The sequence below is a fragment of the Sarcophilus harrisii genome, chromosome 4 (genome assembly GCF_902635505.1).
Source record: "Sarcophilus harrisii chromosome 4, mSarHar1.11, whole genome shotgun sequence".
In the NCBI taxonomy this organism is placed as follows: Eukaryota; Metazoa; Chordata; class Mammalia; order Dasyuromorphia; family Dasyuridae; genus Sarcophilus; species Sarcophilus harrisii.
This window is the reverse complement of record NC_045429.1, coordinates 319,966,580-319,985,348: the sequence shown is the minus strand read 5'-3', so window position 1 is coordinate 319,985,348 and position 18,769 is coordinate 319,966,580. Positions and strand designations below refer to the sequence as shown.

The 18,769-nt window shown below is 40.7% G+C and overlaps 1 protein-coding gene across 3 annotated transcripts in view; it reads right to left on the bottom strand.

Annotated features, from left to right (window-relative positions):
- Positions 1-2,224: 2,224 nt before the first annotated feature.
- RAB37 (RAB37, member RAS oncogene family) overlaps positions 2,225-18,769 on the bottom strand; it is a 79,814-nt gene continuing 63,269 nt past the window's right edge. The window contains exons 1-9 of one of the 3 annotated variants that reach the window (XM_003768537.4): positions 11,703-12,206; positions 8,851-8,961; positions 7,187-7,228; positions 6,406-6,472; positions 6,229-6,281; positions 4,834-4,899; positions 3,555-3,611; positions 3,394-3,470; positions 2,225-3,269 (exon numbers count right to left, since the gene is read on the bottom strand). In XM_003768537.4, the coding sequence (XP_003768585.1) occupies positions 3,161-3,269; positions 3,394-3,470; positions 3,555-3,611; positions 4,834-4,899; positions 6,229-6,281; positions 6,406-6,472; positions 7,187-7,228; positions 8,851-8,961; positions 11,703-11,795 (675 nt within the window). In that variant the 5' untranslated portion in view covers positions 11,796-12,206 and the 3' untranslated portion in view covers positions 2,225-3,160. Of the gene's footprint in view, positions 3,270-3,393; positions 3,471-3,554; positions 3,612-4,833; positions 4,900-6,228; positions 6,282-6,405; positions 6,473-7,186; positions 7,229-8,850; positions 8,962-11,702; positions 12,207-18,769 lie in introns of those variants that run through there. The other 2 variants (XM_031965753.1, XM_031965752.1) reach the window with 2 other exon arrangements.

Here is an 18,769-nt window from a genome sequence, read left to right as displayed (position 1 = left end):
GCTCTGCGAAGAAAGCGCTTTCCCTTCTAGGACCGAGAAGTCTCAGAAAACTAGGACTAAGTAGGACTAAGGCTACTAGGCCTAGTTAGGCCAGCCACCCACCTCTTCCTCCCTAGAGATGTTTATGTAACAATATCCTTCAAGTTATTGTATCTATTTGGAGCCTGAATAGACCCAGGACCCCATAGTTGAACTGTTTAATACTAAACACAAAGATACAGAACTAAGTTTTCCTGTTCTGCTTGGTGGGGAGGTATACCCCCGTCCCCCCGTCCCTCCTCCCGCCCCCCTCGCCCCCTCCTCGAAGTACTTCTCCCAGAAAAGAGAAGCCGGGAAAATGAAAAGTGGCAGGCTGGGGATGGAATCTCTCTCCTCTGGCAAGGAGAAGAGGGGAGGAGGTGGTGATGTGGTCTGATGGGGCCTGTTAAGGATCAAAGTGATAGTCTGAGGAATTGTGAATTCGAAAAGTGGAGCCAAACGCAGCCAGGTTAGACAAAATTCCCAAAGCAAATTCCACAGGAAAAAATGAACCAGGGCAAAAAAAAACACACTTTCTCCTACAGGTCCATTACCCAGCGCTCTCTTGGGCAATCTTTAATTCTGACACCAAATTGCTAGGACTTTCTGAAGAATGTCTTATTTGAGTGAATTATCATTCCCTTAGCCTCGTTGTCAGCACCATGCTGGAGCCTCTTGGAATCATGGGGGGAAAGGGGAAAGCCTGGCCCTGGCCCTGGCCCCTGCCCCTAGTTTTCCCCATGCAATATATCTAAGTTAGCTAAATTATCCCCAGGAGTAAGGGATAAAGCCCATTGCTTCTCTCCAAACATTCTTCAAGGAATTTGTGGGACTTAGTACACTCTCCAAAATACTGAGTAGCATTATTTCATGCAAGACATAGGTCCCTAGAAAACACTGGTGAATCTCTAGAGGAGATTCTTTGCTAGAGCTGGAAGAAGCCTAGGAACTATCTTTTGGAGACCAAGCTGGAATAAACTACAATGAATTTTAGGTCAAGGTTTCTGGTTTCTGATTTGAAAACCCAACTGAGGTAGCCACACAAAACTCAATGCCCATCTTTCCCTGATTGTGACATGCTTAAGCCAAGATTGGAATGGGGACAAAGGCAAGAAAGCAGAGTTGGCGTGGAGTTTGCACTGACTGGAAAAAAGTAAACTGGCAGATCACATAAGGGTTTGTGATACCTATCTCTACAGAGTCTATCTTTCGATAGATGAGACAGAACTTTGGAAAATCAATGTCTTGGGTACCCTTGTGAGATGTGATCTGGTTCTATACAGGTAATTTATTCAGAAAACAAACAAGACAAATCTATCTCCTGATACCCAGTTGATCTACCCTTATTCCCAGTGGGACTTCTTGATCCTGAACCAGGATGAGTAGAAAGAGGAAGGGAAACTCCAACTGACCTTTATGGTATCTTATACTTAGAACAGTGAAAGGGAAGATGCATGGGGGCAGGTGTTAATGGAAGAGGTAGCACTCTGGGTTTGCTTCCTTCTGCTTAATTGACATGGGTCAAAGCCCTGAAGTTTCTCCCAGAATAACCTGAATGTGGTAAGGAATTGACAATCTTAGTGAAAGGCAGCTAGGATCCAATCCTCAAGAAAAAAGGAAATGAAAAGTAGGGAGGACTGCTGGGTGGCACAATGGATAGAACACTAGCCCTAGAGTCGGGAGAACCTGAGTTCAAATCCAATCTCAGATACTAGCTGTGTGAGTCTGGACAAATCACTTAACCCTGATTGTTTCCTCCCCCTAAAAAAATTTTTTTTAAAAAGGGGAGGAGAGGGAACTTCCTCACTTCCCCATCTTCATCCAAGAGAAATGCTAAAACTACTTTTATTTATTTTTATTAAAAGCCTGGGGTCAAAAAGAGAAAATCTTTAGCTTGACTCTCAGCTGCTCAATGATACTGAAGTCCTTTCCTAGGATGGAACTTCCCAGCATGGATACTGTCTGGCAACTTGAAGCTCTTCAGCAAGGAAGTCCAAAAATAAGTTATGAGAGCACCTAGATTTTTTCAAGTGCCTCAGGTGAGTGGAGGACAGGGGAAGATTAAGAAGGGGATAAGGACATCAGGAATGAATTGTTTTATTCTCAAATGGGGATCTAAAACAGGGCTTAAACTTTTTCTACTTACAACCTCTTTTTGGCTGAAAAATGTTTATGCCACCAAGCGTATATAGGTATTCAAAATAGATATAGAAATCAAACATTTACTGATAATAAAGAATAGTTTTGCAACCCCAACATTCAGTTATGTTATCCCATATGGAGTCAAAACTATAGTTTAAGAAGCTTTGATCTAAGGAAAGAAGGTAGACAAAGCCAGCTGAATTTGTGTGACTTCTTTCTTTTCCTAAACACTCACTCACTCTCTCTCTCTCTCTCTCTCTCTCTCTCTCTCTCTCTCTCGCTCTGAAACTCAATTCATACCTTTACATCTATACTCTCTTGAAATTTTCACTCATTTGACTTGGGAATTATACTTCAGGTCAGACCACAGTGATTTAGTGATTCTTGTAGTCCATAAGCCTCTGGAAAGTCAAAGAATGCGAAAATACAAAGGATGTCTGTCTCTCGTGGGCTAAAAACTAATGAGAGACATAGTGGCCACTAATTGCCCTTTTCTGGGATCTGTTGATGAATTGGAACAAAGTCAGAGTCCCTCTAGTCACAGGTTGATTGAGGGGCTTTACCAGAGAAGTTTGGATGGAAGGGCCCTGAATTAAAAGTAATAGGGAGGTTATTAGCTTCTGGCCTCTGTCTGTTTCTCTGAAGGAATCAGGTTTTTCATTTTCCAAAGTTTTCATTATTATGGAACTAGAACAAAATTTAACTTAAAGCTATCTTTGGTCCTCAAATGTCCAGAGACCCAGAAACTATAACCACTGGGAAATGAGCGGCAAGGAAAAGTCTGATGCAAGAATATAAGTCCCTTCTGGCAGAAAGCAGTGATGGGATGGTGTTTTTGTGCAACATATTTCTTTGGCATTCCTTATGCTTCTGCCTCTTGTTTTCAACTGGGGGACTCATGTCCCTATTGGAGTAATTGAGATGTTTAAAAGTTCATTTTAGAGATGGGGAATATGCTCAGCCCACTGGCTTTCCCCACACTTCCTCTGCCCCTTTTTTCTCACACAAATGGGCAGCAACTAGGCTGTTTCTTCTGGGATTCCACATAGTCATGAATCTGGAAGCTGGGCTCATTTCCCGGTTGTTGTCCCGCTCGGTGTTTCAGTTCCCTGAAAGAGACCAGGGTTTGTATCACAGGTACAAAAGAGTCTCCCTCATTCCCCCATGCTTAGAAGGGATGGGTCTCCCACCCTGATTCCCGAGGAAGAACCCATCCTTGTCCCATGGACTGACCTGGCAATAGCCAAAAAGGCTAACTCCACATTCATTCCCGTCTTAGCACTGGTTTCCATGAAAGGCACACCATATTCCTGTCAAGTAGAAAATATCCTCAGTATCTACTGTTCCTCCTGATCAGTCCCTTCCTCAACCCTCCCCCATGGGCAGTCACTTACTCTGGCCAATGTCTCTCCATCTTCTGACCGGACTACCCTTTCTCTGCTCACATCTGCCTGCAAAATCCAAATCCATCAGTCTGGAGAGGGATGGAGACCTTCTGTCTACCTTCCTCATCCTTCCCAGAGCATGGTCCCTGCCTGCCCTCTGCTGGTTGTCTTGGGGACACAGGAACAGTGGAATAACAATGTCAAGGAGATGGGATTAGAGCCCTCCATCTGGGAAGACTATGGTAGACACATTAGTTTTACTTGGGCTTGGTAACTGAAGATCCCAGATCCCAGAGGTATCGAGCCAGGCTCTGGCTAATGCATTCAGGTCTCATTATAGCCAAGGATGTGGGAGTCCCTTCCAAAAGGGGATCAGTCAACTGTCCTCAGCTTCAGTCCTCAAAGCTAACTCCACTATGGAAAGGACATGAACATAAGGAAGATTCCATTTCCTCAAACAACCACTCAGGCAGTTCAGTCTTCTCTGGATGAGATGATGGACAGAAGACGCTCATATCCTCTCTGAAATCTCCTAGTCAGAAATATTTTAACCTTGAGGGGAAGAAATGTATATGGAAAAGAGGAGCCAGAGATTTCCTCCTTTCCTCTCTTCCATATACCCCTTCCATAAGCCTTCCAAGCTTTCCCAGATACTTTTTATAATAGAGGAGGAAATAGAGAGAGCAGAGAATTTGGAACTCAACATTTTAAAAATGTATGTTAATCATTTTTACGTGTAATTGAGAAATATTTGATGAAGTAAAAATATACTGGGAAAAATAAACTTATTGACATTTTAATAAATGAAAAATAAAAGTGAATGCTGTTAAAGTAATAGCCAAGCTTCCTCCCCAACTCCCACCCAACATTTTAGAGATAAGGGAATTGAAGCTGAGAAAAATTAATGACTTGCCCCGTGATCATTTAATGTCTGAGGTAGGATTTAAACTCAGTTTTCCCTAACTCAGTGGTCAGCACTTTATCCACTATGCCATATGGAGTCTTTTGAAGAAAAACCTTCATTCTTCTTCTCTGCAGAAAACTGCTATATTATGACATACTTTTTGTTTGAGATATTAGCTACTATTATTAAATTTTATAAAATTCTTATTTTATTCTTTGTTTTAACTCAGGGAGAAAGAAGATAGAGATATGATATAGGTAATATAAAATATGAAGATTTGAATAAAAGGGTTTTTTTTTTTAATAGAGGAAAAAGTAGTTTGTTACACTGAAGAAGGGGTGAGAGTTGCCTTAGTGGGGTAATTGGTCCAGAAGCAATACATACCTTATTGCCCAGCAACATAATCACCACATCCCTCTGGGCATACTCATGTATCTCAGTTAGCCAGGCCTATAAGAGAAAGCGAGTTAAGTAGAGTAAAGGGCCTGATTCGGTAATATGACTTTTAAACTGAGAAACTCTCCATTTACTTCAATTAATGCTCTACCCTTTCCCAATTACCCCTTCATCTCCCAACAATTATTTCCTCTATATTGACTCATTTTATTAATTACTGTCAATTCAAATTAGTAATCATTTACTAAGTATCTACTCTACAGAGATAGAAAGATAAGAATAAAATAGTACATAAGTTTTGCTAACAGAAAACAAGTTTTTTTGTATCTCAACTTTCTTACTTTTCCCTTAGCCAAACGCATTGATCAATCCATCCCATAAATAACTTAATAAGCTTTTGTTATTATATAATCATATAATGTCATAATATATAATAAGCTTACCCTGTGCCAGGCATTGTGCCAAGCACTGGTGATTCAAAGATAAAACGAAAAAAGCACCTATCCCCAAAAAGGTGACATGGAATGTTTTCTGTATATCTATATTTATATGAGTTTGAATCTATATACATATACATATGCATACCTTTATAAGTGTATATATGTGTAAATAAATAAGTATATATTTATAATTATATATTATAAGTATATTTATATCTTATAAATAAATATACCTTGCATGTATGTACATGCAAGATATCTCAAGTGCTCCAGAATAATAGAAATGGAGCCTTGAAGTGGAACCTCATACACTCCTAGTTTTCTGTGTTGGAATTCTGATTTTAATGCCTTTGTCTGTGAGGCCTTCCTTCCCTGACCGCCCAAACCATAGCCTGCTCTCTTTTCTGTAAATCCTTCTGACCCTGAAAAGTTTGTGTATCTCCTGATTGCATTGTAAGTTCTTTAAGGGACTGTGTCTTATGTCACTCCTTTGAAATTCTCACAATACTTAATATAGTGCTTGCTGCCCTGCACATTATAAATAGGCAGCAGCATTTTCAGTTTGTTCCTTCCTTCTCTTCCTACTTTCGGTTTACTTCTCACCCACCCAGATTATATCCACAATTCCAGGCTCAACCTGTAAAGTTATTGGCATGTCTGGTATCGAGAGTCCAGTAGGTTGGATCCCTCATTCGTAAGCAATTCAGCTGAAGTGGTTTCTCTTTTTTATGAAATGTATATGTGAATCACCTACGTTCAGAGGCATACAGATGGTTTATAGGGCCCAGCAGAGCCTGAAGGCTTCTTACAGACTTCAGTTTATTTGCTAATAAAACACAGAAGAGTGGCTATATGTTCTGACTCATCAGCTCGGGTGCTTTTAGAACGTGATTTTGCCCCCAGAGTTCATGGTGGGGAGAGTTACAGAAAGAGAGGGACCTACCCGGATATTTTCAAAGGAAGATCTGTTGGTGATATCATAGAGAAGGAGCAGGGCTGGAAGGGGAGAAAAAGCACAGTGGGAATTTGAGGGCTCTGCTATTGATGGAGGGAGGATAAAGATGATGTAGGGGAAGGGTAACGAGTACAGAGCCTCTGGGGAGAGAGTTAAAAGGCTTACCTTGGGCGTCCCGGTAATAGGCATGGGTGACACTTCGGAAGCGTTCTTGCCCTGCTGTGTCCCAAATCTAAGAGGAAACAGAAAATCAGTAAGAAGCAAGGAGAAGAGAATCAGCCTCTCTAGAGAAAATAAAAGCCTTTGAAGTAAATGAGATAAAGGAAAGGTGACTTGAGAACCCTTTGCATTGTGCAATGTGTAATATGGAGTTTCCTAACTTATAGTGGGGCTCTAGAGAAAATAAAATCCTTTGAAGTAGGTGAGATAAAGCAAAGGGTGACTTGAGACCCCCTTGCATTGTGCAATGTGCAAAATGGAGTTTCCTAAAGTAGGGCATGGGTCTGGTGGCTTGGGAGGGACTCTGTCCTTAGTAAGAAGGAGAAAAATACTGGTCCAGAGTCCTTGGGACACCGACTGCCTCGTGAGCTGACCTAAAATTTTCCAGGCTCCTTCTTCAGAGATCATCTCACTTTAACCTCAAATAGTACGCGGGGTAGAGTCACTTCTAAAGTGAAAAGGTGACTGCACATGGAAGCTTCTAAAATATTTATTCAAAAGCCTTTCGTTGAAAAAAATCTATAATAGAGGCCAGGGAGCTTGAAAACTGTTATTTCTATAGACAAGGGCAACTTCCTCCCTCTCTAGGGCCCCACAGGAAGTTACCCCAAACAGAACATAACCACAACCCTTGACAGGCCTCCTGTGGCTAAGTTCTATCAGCATAGGCAGCCTGATAAAAATTCCCCCTGTTCTCCCCATCCCCCATTCCTGTCCCTCTTCTTACCTGTAGTTTCACTTTTGTGCCATCCACAGTCACCACCTTATTCTAGAAAAGAAGTAAATAATAAAGGTGGAGGGAAACTGGGGAGGTTTGGGGTACTCAAGTTCCTCATCTTTTAGCATACCATCCTTAGATCTCATACTCTGAACCTCTTCAGGGAGGTTGGAGATTTAGAAAAATTTAGTATCCCTTCTGGCCAAACCCACCCACCCACTGAGGTAGGAGGGGGTCCAGGAGTAGAAAGGTTAGGACTGATTTTCAGCTATCCCTATGCCAACCATGTTATATATATATTTCCTATTTCTAATCTTCCCTTCCCTGGTCTTTGCTCTGCTTTGGGACTGGGATAGTAGAGTAAGACTAAGGCATATTGTAGTTGAAAGACTGAGCCCTTATATTTGATGAGAGCCAGGAGTCCCTTTATCCTTTCTCTACTCTGTTTCTGCCACTCCAGAAAATATTCAGTTTTGTCACATTGCCTTGCATATAGGAGTAGTTTAGTAAATGTTTATTGATAGCACCATAACTTTCTTCTAGAGCAGGAGGGAAGAAGGCCTGTTCCTTGAACCCTATAAGGCCTGTGAAATAATTTGGCCCAGCCCTGCCAAAGTAACCACAGACGAAAACAACCTCCCACAGCTTGAGTTCCTTCATTTAATAATTTTGTAAGTCTCTCGAATGATAATATAAATGTCCAATTGACCCTTGGCAGAACAAAAGGGTTCCCCACCCCTGTTCTAGAGACATAGTCCCAAAGGTTCAGCCTGTGGACTTTGATATGAAACTACCACTCAGTGGCTGAGCCAGTTACCTGAACACCTGAGCTAGGTATTTAATTAAGGAGGAGGGGACAAAGTCATTGCAGTGGAGCTGTTACCCTGCTCCAGCTATCACTCACCCTCATTTTCCATGACTGAAGATCTTCAATAATTCCTTCCTCCTAATTAGACTCTCAGTGCTTTATGCTTACATAACAGAGTAGTTTGAGGCCTGAGTTCAACAGTACAATCATCTCATATTCTTGGGCTGGGGCAAATACAAATGTTGATTTCTCCTAATCCTGATAAGTCACTTCTGAGATTGATGGTAAGATTGTTGAACCAAGAGAGGAAGTCTTAGGAGTTCCCTTGGAACCTTTCCACAGAAGTAGAACGCAGAGAAATTATGGATCATGTAGCATTCATTATCTTTTTCATATCCAGTCCTATTAGATTATAAATTCTATGTAGTTAGAGACTTTGTCTGTTCTTTATCCTAATGCCTAGTACAAAGATTTATATACTGTAAACTAAATAGAGTTGATTAGTTTAAAAAAAAAAAAAAATTGACTAGTTGAAACTGTGAAGCATTCTACCCAGAAGCCAACGAGAAAGATAAAGCAGAGAAGGTAGCATTCTAACTAAAGGGAGAGGAGAAGAATCAGTTTTCTCCTTACAGTCACTAACAGGTAAATGTTATAATCGTTATTCCCAGATTTCCCTGTTTGGTTCAAAACTGAGGGATTTTATCTTTAAGTCCAGTTAATAGTGAGAGTATAAGAATTGGAATACAAGGATCTTTTGGGCAAACCTGAAAGAGACAGGGATAGAACCAAGGACAATGACCCCCTGGCCATGAGCTGTAGTCCCAAGACCCCACCTGTCTGGAGGAGCCCACAGCTACCTCACCCGGAAGTCTATGCCGACAGTGGCTATGAAGGTCCTGGATAGGAAAGCCCCATCTTTGAAATGGATCAGGAAACAGGTTTTCCCAACGCCTGAGTCTCCCAACAGCATTACCTAGGAGATGGGGCAGAGTTGGGTGAATAGGATTAGGCAGAACAAAAGAACTAGTAGAAAAAGGGGAGGGAATATACCAGCAGGTGCCTGCAAGTTGTAGGTGCTTATTAATTTCTTCATTATTTCCTAATTGAGGGAGTCTGGCAGTCAGACAGTGGAGATACAGAGGGGAAGGCAGGAGGAAGAGATTTTGCTAGATTTCGGAGAGCAGAGTGAAATATAGGGGATATAAATTAGAGGGGGGAAGGCAAATTTAGTCTTAATTTCATGAAAAACTTGACAGCTTTAGAAACGAGAAAATTCTTATCATTATCAAAAAGAGCCTAGAGGACAATTTGCCAGATACAGAGTAGTAGAAATTCTTGTGGCAGGAGGAGCTTTTTTGGCTTCTCCCTAGGCCTATCCCACATGCCTTTCTAATCAGCACTTGGGAGATAATTATTTATTATAACCATTCCTCTCAACCTGTCTTGAACTCTTACTTCCTGAATTGAGAAAGAATGGGGAGGACACACAAAATATGGTGTTGTGGGAAGTACCCTGAACCTGGGTCCTACTATTGACTGCCACTGAATAACTATGGGACTTGGGCAAGGTGGATGACTTCCCTAAAACATGTTTCCTCCTCTGTAAAATGAGGACACTGGAGTAAATGCTTGATAAGGTCTTTTCCAGTGCAAATATTCTGTATCTACAATCTGGTTGAGCAGTTTACCTCTGGGGTGGAAGGAAAGGGTAGATAAGGAAGGTACTCTTGCTACCTATTTCTAGTCTCTCGGGGTTCTGGAATTCCTAACTCCAGGTATGAGAAGAGAGGAGTGGTAGTTACCTGTATTTTATATGTCATATTAGTTACACTCCCACTGGGGCAAATTCCACTAAATACAAACATAAACAGGCCACTCAGCATCTCCACCTACTAGGCAAACAGGTGAACAAGGGACCTATGCTGTGTTACCAACAACTTAGATGCTGGGGCTAAGTTATTTTCCAGGACTTCGGGCATCAGTATTTCTCTTCCCTTGCCGTAATCCAATTAAATTTTTGATTCAACAGTCATATATTAAGACCCCTATGTGTAAGTCATTGGGAAGCCCATTTCCCACCACAACAGTAGGCACTGAGACTTTGAGAGGGCAAATTGAATATTTTCCTTCTAAATGACCCAAGCCAAGCTCTCAGGACCCCATATACATCTGCTCCTGATGAATGGAATGTTTTCTGATGTGGTGCTTTGGGATGGGAGTATGAAAATCAAGGCAGGTTTCTTGGAAGGAAGCAGGGTTCTTTTTTAAGATTACACAAAAGGAGTAGTAATATCCAAATAAATACCACGTCCCCCAAAGGGTCCATAACAGAGAAAGACTAGGATTTAACACACTGACCCTTTCAAGTACACTAAAATTTAGTTTAAATGACATTCTTGCTATTTTTTACACTCCATACTCAATCTGCGGATTCTGCCTTTGTTTTGTACTGCATGCTTCACTGGCTGAGAATGCCTTAGAATCACTCAACTCAAGCCCCACCTCCTATAATAAACCTTTCCCGATTCCTCCTCCACCACCACCTGCTTCAGCTCTTCCTCCCTAATTATCTGGCATTTATTTTGTATTTATTCTGGATATTACTTGTAGATCATATATGTACATTTTTCTTCCTCCTCCTCCCCCAATGTAAATTCACTAAGGGTGAGGGCGATTTATTTTGGTTCCCTAACAAAATACTAGGCAGAGTGCTGGAGCTTAATTAAAAATCTGTTAATTGATAGATTGAGTGGGAGGATTCACTCTTCCATTATTTTTTTCGGAATACCTGGGAAGAACTGAACTCTTCCAGTTGAGTAAGAAGAGGAAATGAAATTAAAAGGCATTTTAGGTTTGCTTTCGGAGAAAATGTGGATCTAATTAGCCCAGGTATAATTTTTGAAGTCTACTCTGATGAATTAGAGAAAGGGAGAGGAAAAGGCTCAAGAATCTATGACGAAAGGGGGAAAGCACAGTACTTGACTCTCTTTTAGGATATTTTTAAACTACCGGAGCTCTTGGGAAAGGATGAATGAAGTGGATCTGAGCAATGGATCTTGAGACAGAACCTCTAAGGTTCAGAAACTAGCCATGGTGTTAGTACCGAGATGCAGGAAGCTATTTCCACTTGCTGGGTCGGTTTCCTCATTTGTAAAATGATGGTCATACTAGATAATGCTTGAAAGTCTTTTGCCCCTCCGGATGCCATTTACCCGAACACCTCCTAGCCCTATAGGCAGGGCACCCTTCTTCTAAACCGTTTCCTCTCCCCTCTCTTCCCCACCCTTGTAGCCCTCGACTGCTTCTAGGAACGGGGGTTCCCACTGGAGGTACTTTTGGTCTCCGCAAGTTTTCCAGGAAGGAGTGAGTGCTAGGTCCACGGTATTCTAGTTGGATCAAAGAAGTGGGGATGAGGAGCGGGAAGGAGGGGTCCTTAGCCCGGAATCCACCTTCCATCACATTTATTCGCTCGGCGGAACAAACAAAACTGGCAAAGAAGTTTGGGAGGTCCCTGGGAGCAGTTTCACCAATAACAAATAGACTATCTTAAGCTCCAAAGAGAACTAGGATGCCTCGAGAGAGATGGGGCTAGGAACTGAGCCCGGATTGGCTCAATTCAGGTAGGCGAGAGAAAGGGAGGGGGAAGGATATAGGGAAGGGGGCAGAGCCTTTGCCCCCGGGATCTGGAAATGAGAGTTCGCAGGGCACACTAACCTTGCCTGAGAGATCGTAGCTCGGACTGCTGGGCGAGAAGAGCTGCGGGAGCCCGTTTTCCCGCGTAACAGTGGCGCCCAAAGGACTCCTCATGTCTCTGGTTGAGAGGCTGTCCCAGAGTGTCAACGAGAAAACTAACTGTGCCCCGCCCGAAGCTCTGCTCTCACTTTCTTCTGAGCCAGACTGGGCCTGGACCCGCTACTCCTCTCTGGGGCTGGCCCCTAGTGGTCCACCTCCCGGGGCCTCCCCCGCTTCCCCGGGACAGCTCCCCACTCTTCGTCCATTCCCCCAGAGGGGAGGGACTAGAGGAAGCAAGGGTAGGGAGGGGCTGAAAGGGCAAGCCGGGGTAGGCCTCCCGAGGCTGATCTTGCCTCTCAGGGACAACTGAGGCAAGGCTCAAGCCAAGACTGCTTCATCGAGGCTCGAGCCAAGGGAGCTGGGAACCAACCCTTCGAGGGAAGAATGAGGTTGAAGTTTCCCCCAGTTCCAGCGAAATGCCCACTTTTACCCATCAGCCGTCTAGGTTCCAGCTCTTCACGCTGCCACGGGTACGGGGCTAGCAGGTGGCGCCAGAGCAACGGCTGGGGCACCGGCCGGCACCGGCTGGGTTTCATCCTGTATCTCCTCTGTGATGTCAGGCTTGGAGAAGCTGAACAAAGTCACTTTGCGCTCTAGCTCGGGTTCCCGGTTGTTTTATTCGTTTTTTTCTTTACTGTATTTCTGCTAATCTCATACACAAATTTCATTGCATATTCAGTTAGGGTCGAAGCTATGGCGATGTCACTCACCCCCTGCCCATCCTCGCCCCCGGCTTTCTCTTATTCTGCAGCTAGAACTTCCTAAAAAGTTCAGCTCTCCCAAAGTTACGGTTCACAGAAATTTGGATTCTTTTACTATTTTGGGTGGTGTATTTTTTGACAATCTGGTGAAACCCAGGGATCCCTTCTCAGAGGACTGTTTTTATATGCATAAAGTACGTAGGATTACGAAGAAAATCAATAATATTGAAATGGTTACTTTCAAGAAAGTTTTCAGAATTCACACCAGTTTAAGAAACCTTGCTTGACTAAAGGGAGAGGGTAATTAATCTGTATCAATAGAGGTTTTCAGGCAGGCTGGATGAGGATTATCGCTTAAAAATTGCACAGGAAATTCCTATTAAGCTATAGGTTGAATTAGAAAGAACGTCGTGGAGAGAGCTCGGGTATGCAGTGAGGAAGACTCATCTTCTTGAGTTCAAATCTGATCTCAGACATTTACTAGCTTTGTGATCCTGGGCAATTCACTAACTCTGCCTGTACCTCATCTGTAAAATGAGGTAGAGAAGAACATGTCAAACTACTTCATACTCCATCCCCCAAACCCCAAATGGGGTCAGGAGGAGTCCGACACAATTGAAAAATGACTGAATAAAAAAGGACAGCCTCTGATGCTCCTTCCCACTCTCAGGTTCTATGCGTAGGGTGTCCCACTTTTACACAATTTTCATTCTCTACAAGGTCTGGTTGAACTGATTTTCCAGAACCTGGACACACAAGTAACTGTTTGAGAATGTAGTCCTGTACTTCATACAGTTCCTTTAGTTTAATGCTTCCCCTAGGCAAGAATTATTAAGAACAAATTCCTGGGGACAGCTAGGTGGAACAGTGGATAGAGCACCAGCTGGCATCTGGAATCAGCAGGATCCAAGTTCAAATCCAGCCTCTGAAACATATTAGCTGTGTGAATTTGGTCAAGTCACTTAACTTATCTGAATCTTCTTGGTAACATCTGAAGAGAGTATTGTGAGAATCCTACTGCCCTGGAGTGATATAGAATGTGTGTGTGTGTGTGTGTGTGTGTGTGTGTGTGTGTGTTTAGGATTATAGATTTGGAGCTGAAAGGAACCCTAGAGGTAATTTAGTCCAACTCCCTCATTTTTTTTTATTAAAGCTTTTTATTTACAAAACATATGCATGGGCAATTTTTTCCAACACTGACCCTTGCAAATTTGTCCAATTTTCCCCTTCTTCCCCCAACTCCTCCCCTACCTGGCAGGTAGTCCAATACATGTTAAATATGTTAAAATAAATGTTAAATCCAATATATGTATACATATATTGCTGCACAAGAAAAATTGGGTCAAGAAGGAAGAAAAAGAAAAACTGAGAAAGAAAACAAAATGCAAGCAAATAACAACAGAGTGAGAATGCATGTTATGTTCCATACTGTGTTCCCACAGTTCTCTCTCTGGGTGTAGATGGCTCTTTTCATTGCTGAACAAGTGGAAATGCCAACCCTCTTATCGTACAGATGAAGACAGGAAGAAACTATGGTTTAGAGGGGAAAACTGGCTTGCCCAGGAGCTCATAGAGTACCCAGATTCTCTATGAACCCAATGGAGAAAAATCAACTGTACTAGATGTCTCATGTATCAAGAAGATTTTTGTTGTTATCAGTCATGCCTGACCTCAATTGGGGTCACAAAAAATATCCAGGAGTCAAATTAGACTCGAAGTTCATTCTCCCTTCTAATTTATTTCAGTGGTCTCCCCTCTGGACCCATCCCGTAAGTGACTAAATCCTGAGGTTTACTCTTACATTGGTTAATCCCTTTTTGGAACCCCCTTCTCCTTTCCACCTTCCCTTTTTAAAATTTTATTATTAATAGCTTTCCTCTGATAGAAGATAATAAGCTCCTAGAGAGTTGGCATCCCCGATACCTAACAAAAACTTAACAAATGCATTATCTAATTAATCTAAAGAGCTGTTCAACACTGAAAAAGTAGTAGAGCCTAGGTTTATTGCCTTAAGGCAAATCATAGAATCAATACTCCTTTAATTTAATTTGATTTTCAGCATTTGTGTGGAGGCAAATTTATGTTACTGTATTTGTATTCTATAACTTTTAGGGATTGTCTTCCCCTGGAACGAGGTAGAGTTTATTTGGTTATGTCCTATTTTTCTTGACAAAGATACTGGAGTGATTTAGTATCCTTCTGCTGCTAATTTTACAGATAAGGAAACTGAGGGAAACAAGATTATTTAATTTACCCAGGGTCACATAGCTAGTAAGCGTCTGAGGCTCGATTTTGAGGAAAAAGGAATTTACCACATAGTGATTCTGAATGCTTTAAATTGGAAGGATTATTTAAGTACTTGACAGAAATTGGGCTCACTAGATAAGGAAGCATTTTGACAATTTATTAAAGTAAGTGAAAATCTTTTTTATTTATTTCATAGTGAAATAAAGGCTAACCTCGAAAGCTAAAGGCATTTTCTCCTTTTTTTATTACCAAATTCTGATGTTCTCCAGGGGAAATCCATTCTGGAGGCTAAAATTGATAGAGAAATGCCTGGTGAGATAACTTAGGCAAATAAGTGGTACAATAGACCACTGGACTTTGTGTTGTTAAGACTTGAATTCAAATTTGGCTTCAGATACTCACAAGCTAGGTGATCCTGATCATACTGTCTTCCTCAGTTCCCTCATCTGTAAAAAGGAGATAATATCTACCAGCATTGTTGTGAGGGTATAATGAGATATATTTTGCAAGGCATTATAGAAATGCTAGTTATTATTATTATTGTTATCATCATCATCAAATCCATCACACCCCAGAGTGGAACCATAGAAAGCTATACTTATTACACTCAAAGACTGCAAGCCCCTTACTTTCATGGTGAATTACTCAGGCCCTGACTACAAACTGGGACTAATGACATCACCATTGTCATTGCTGTCAACTTCATTTAGGTGGCATTTTATAGTTAACAAAATGATTGCTTCACAACTCTATGAGGTGGGTACTGTTATTCCTACTTTATAGATGAGGAAACAAAATCAGAAAGGGATCGTGAGTCATCCATGGTCACACAACTAGGAAACTGGGACTCAATCTAAATCCAGTATTCTTTCCACAGTATCATATTGTCCTTCCATTAACTATAGAATGTTTGGAACAGTTGGACAGAAACCTAGCCAACTAGAAAGCCAACTGGGGATATTCATTTCAGGACTTTGGTACACACATTGGCCAATATCACTCTTTTGATTTGCCTCCCATGCAATCTCTTGAAGTAATTGCCTTTCACACATCTTCAATCCCAATTTTGCCCCCAGCCTGGAATCTCTTAGAGCTTCCTACTAAAACAAGAGAGAAACACCACTCTATGATATTGCCAACCTTAGGTGACTGTTCAGACTGGGGCTTTAGGATTCACTGATGGGCATTTTGGGACACCCAGCTCTTTGTCTTGGAACGGTCCCAAAGAACCTTGCTTTTGGCCTGAAGACTTCCATCTTTTGCCACTTTCTAAAATTATCAGATCATTGAATTGTAATTAGAGGAACTATGTTTTCTGCATCAGGTTTGGCTCCCTGGGTTCAGAATTCTATTGTTTTTCAATCTCAGATTACTTGACTCTCTTCTTTTAATACCATCTTTTCATTCATTTTTATGTATCTTATTTTATATACACTATTTATATTTATACATACCATCATTTAATGCCCAATTCCTAAGATTCACTTTCCTGTTTCTCCCTTCCTCCACATTTTCCATTTCATAAGAGAAACACATAAAGATTTGTTTATAGGGAAATAACATATAAATTCAGGTAAGAATTAATATGAAAGAACATCTATATAAATAGAAAGCTAGAAACAAAATACATACCCATTGACTGAGTAATGGCTAACCAAACTGCAATATATGAATACAATGAAGTAAGAAACATGGCTGTGAGGTAAAAAACAGTGACTATGAAAAATTCAGAGAATCTTATGAAAACTTATGTGAAATGATGCTAAGTAAGCAGAACCAGGAAAATAATATATACAATGATTAAAATAATGTAAATTGAAAAAGTAAAAAAAAACCCTCAAATTTAATTCTCTGGAATTATGACCACCCTTGTTCCCAAAGAAGAAACAAGAAGACTGAGTGTGAAATTAAAAAAAATTAAATCTAATTAGTCTTAGAATTGGTGACCCTCAAACTTGTTAATCATGTTACCTAGCTGCAATGACCCAGTTCTGGCTTGACATATAATAATTTTCTCTATGACTTTATAGTCTCTATTCTTCATGTCATCAAGACAAAAGAATATCTTTGATTTCCAGACCCTTTTGATTCCCAGCTTGGGCATGACCCATCCTATGCTCCAATCTTAGAGCATTAGTTCATTTTTCAATCCTTAGTCAATTGGCAAATCTTTGATAATATATGGTGGACTCTTTCCTCATTCAAATTCCTATGAGATAGGGAGAGGATTTTGGAAAGATGATAGAGTAGATCAGGAAACTTTCCACTTTCTTAATTTCTCCCACTAAAAAAATACAGAACAATGCCTTAGATTAGCAGTTGTCCTCCTAAGACAATTTGAGAAGACCCCAGGAAAGACTCTACCTCCAGGTACAGAGATTTTGCCTTAATTAAGTGCAAACACCTTTAGCTTGACTCTGTAGAATCAAACAACAAGCTCTGGGAGCAACTGGATTGAGAGGCAGTCTCAGCCTTAGAAACTTTCATCTCACAGATAGTGTGAGGGTATTATGACTGAGCAGAAAAAGACTGAAGAATCTTTCACTGTTAAGGGACTCCAGATACAGTTGTACTGATTAGACACATTGCTGGGCTATGGCTGCAGGGAGGAGTTAACATACATCTGGTGAGTATAGTAGCAAGGAACAGGGACTCTGTTGGCTGTAGGCATTTGCAAAAGAGCAAAGTCCCTGGTTTCAGTTCTGGGGCAGAAAGGACAGCTGTAGTTTGCAGCCATCAGAGAGACCACAGAGAGCAAAAACATTTGAGGGACAGTGTGGTTAGGGGCCCTACTAGTTGACTTAGGTGTGGAGGGAAGAGCCCAAGATTTGGCCCAGAGAAAAGAAGAGTAAGAACATAAAAGTAAGAAGAACCTGAGGCTTAGGGAATCATTTCACATATTTCAGGACTGATTATACTAATAGCTGCTAAAAGCAAAATAAAACAATAAATAAAAATGAATAAACAAAGAAGAAAGAACCAAATCATAGATAGTTACTATGGGGATAGAGAAGATCTGGATTCATACTCAGAGGAAGATAATAGAGCCAAAAAAGCCACTCCTTTTTCAATGAGAAACATCAAATGTTCTCAAGCACAAAGAGTGTTCTTGGAAAAACTTTAAAAAGACTTTGAAAATCAAATAAGAGAGATCAAGGAAAAAATAGAAAAAAAGAGCAATCTCAGAAAATCAAGGAAATTTTGATAAGAAAGTCAACCAATTAAAAATTGAGAATAACAAACTTAAGGAAGAAAATAATACCTTGAAAACTAGAATTGGATAAAGGGGAAACTAATGATGGTACTAAGAAACCAAGAAATCATAAAACAAAATCAAAAGAATGAAAAAATAGAAAAGAAAGTAAAATATCTCATCTGAAAAATAACTGATCAGGCAGCTAAATGGCACAGTGGATAGAGCACTGACCCTTGAGTCAGAAGGATCTGAGTTCAAATCTGACCTTAGACATTTAACACTTACTGTGTGACTCTGGGCAAGTCACTTAACCCCAATTACCTCATAAAACAAAGAAAAAGAAAAACAACAGATTGAAGAGAAATAATATAAGCATAGTAGAACCACCTGAAAATTATGATTAAGAAAAATTTTAATGCAGCATTATAGGAAATTATCAAGGAAAATTGGCCTGAAGTTCTAGAACAAGATGGCAAAACAGGAATAGGAAAAAAAACAAAACACTGATTACTAACTGAGAGAGATCCCAGGAGGAAAACTTATAGTAATATCGTAATCAAGATTCAAAGCTTCCAGGTTAAGGAGAAAATATTGGAAGCAAGGGGAAAAAAAACAATTTAAATATCATAGAGCTACAAAAAGGATTATATAAAATGTGTCAGCTACTGTGTTCAAAAGAACTGGGGTTATAACTAAGGGTAAATTACCCAGCAAAGTTAAATATAATTCTCAATGGAGAAAAAAGGACATTTAACAAACTCAAAAATTTTCAGAGTTTTGTGACAAAACCCTTATGACTTAAGGGGAAATCTGACATAATATCCAGAAGAAATATGTGGTAAACA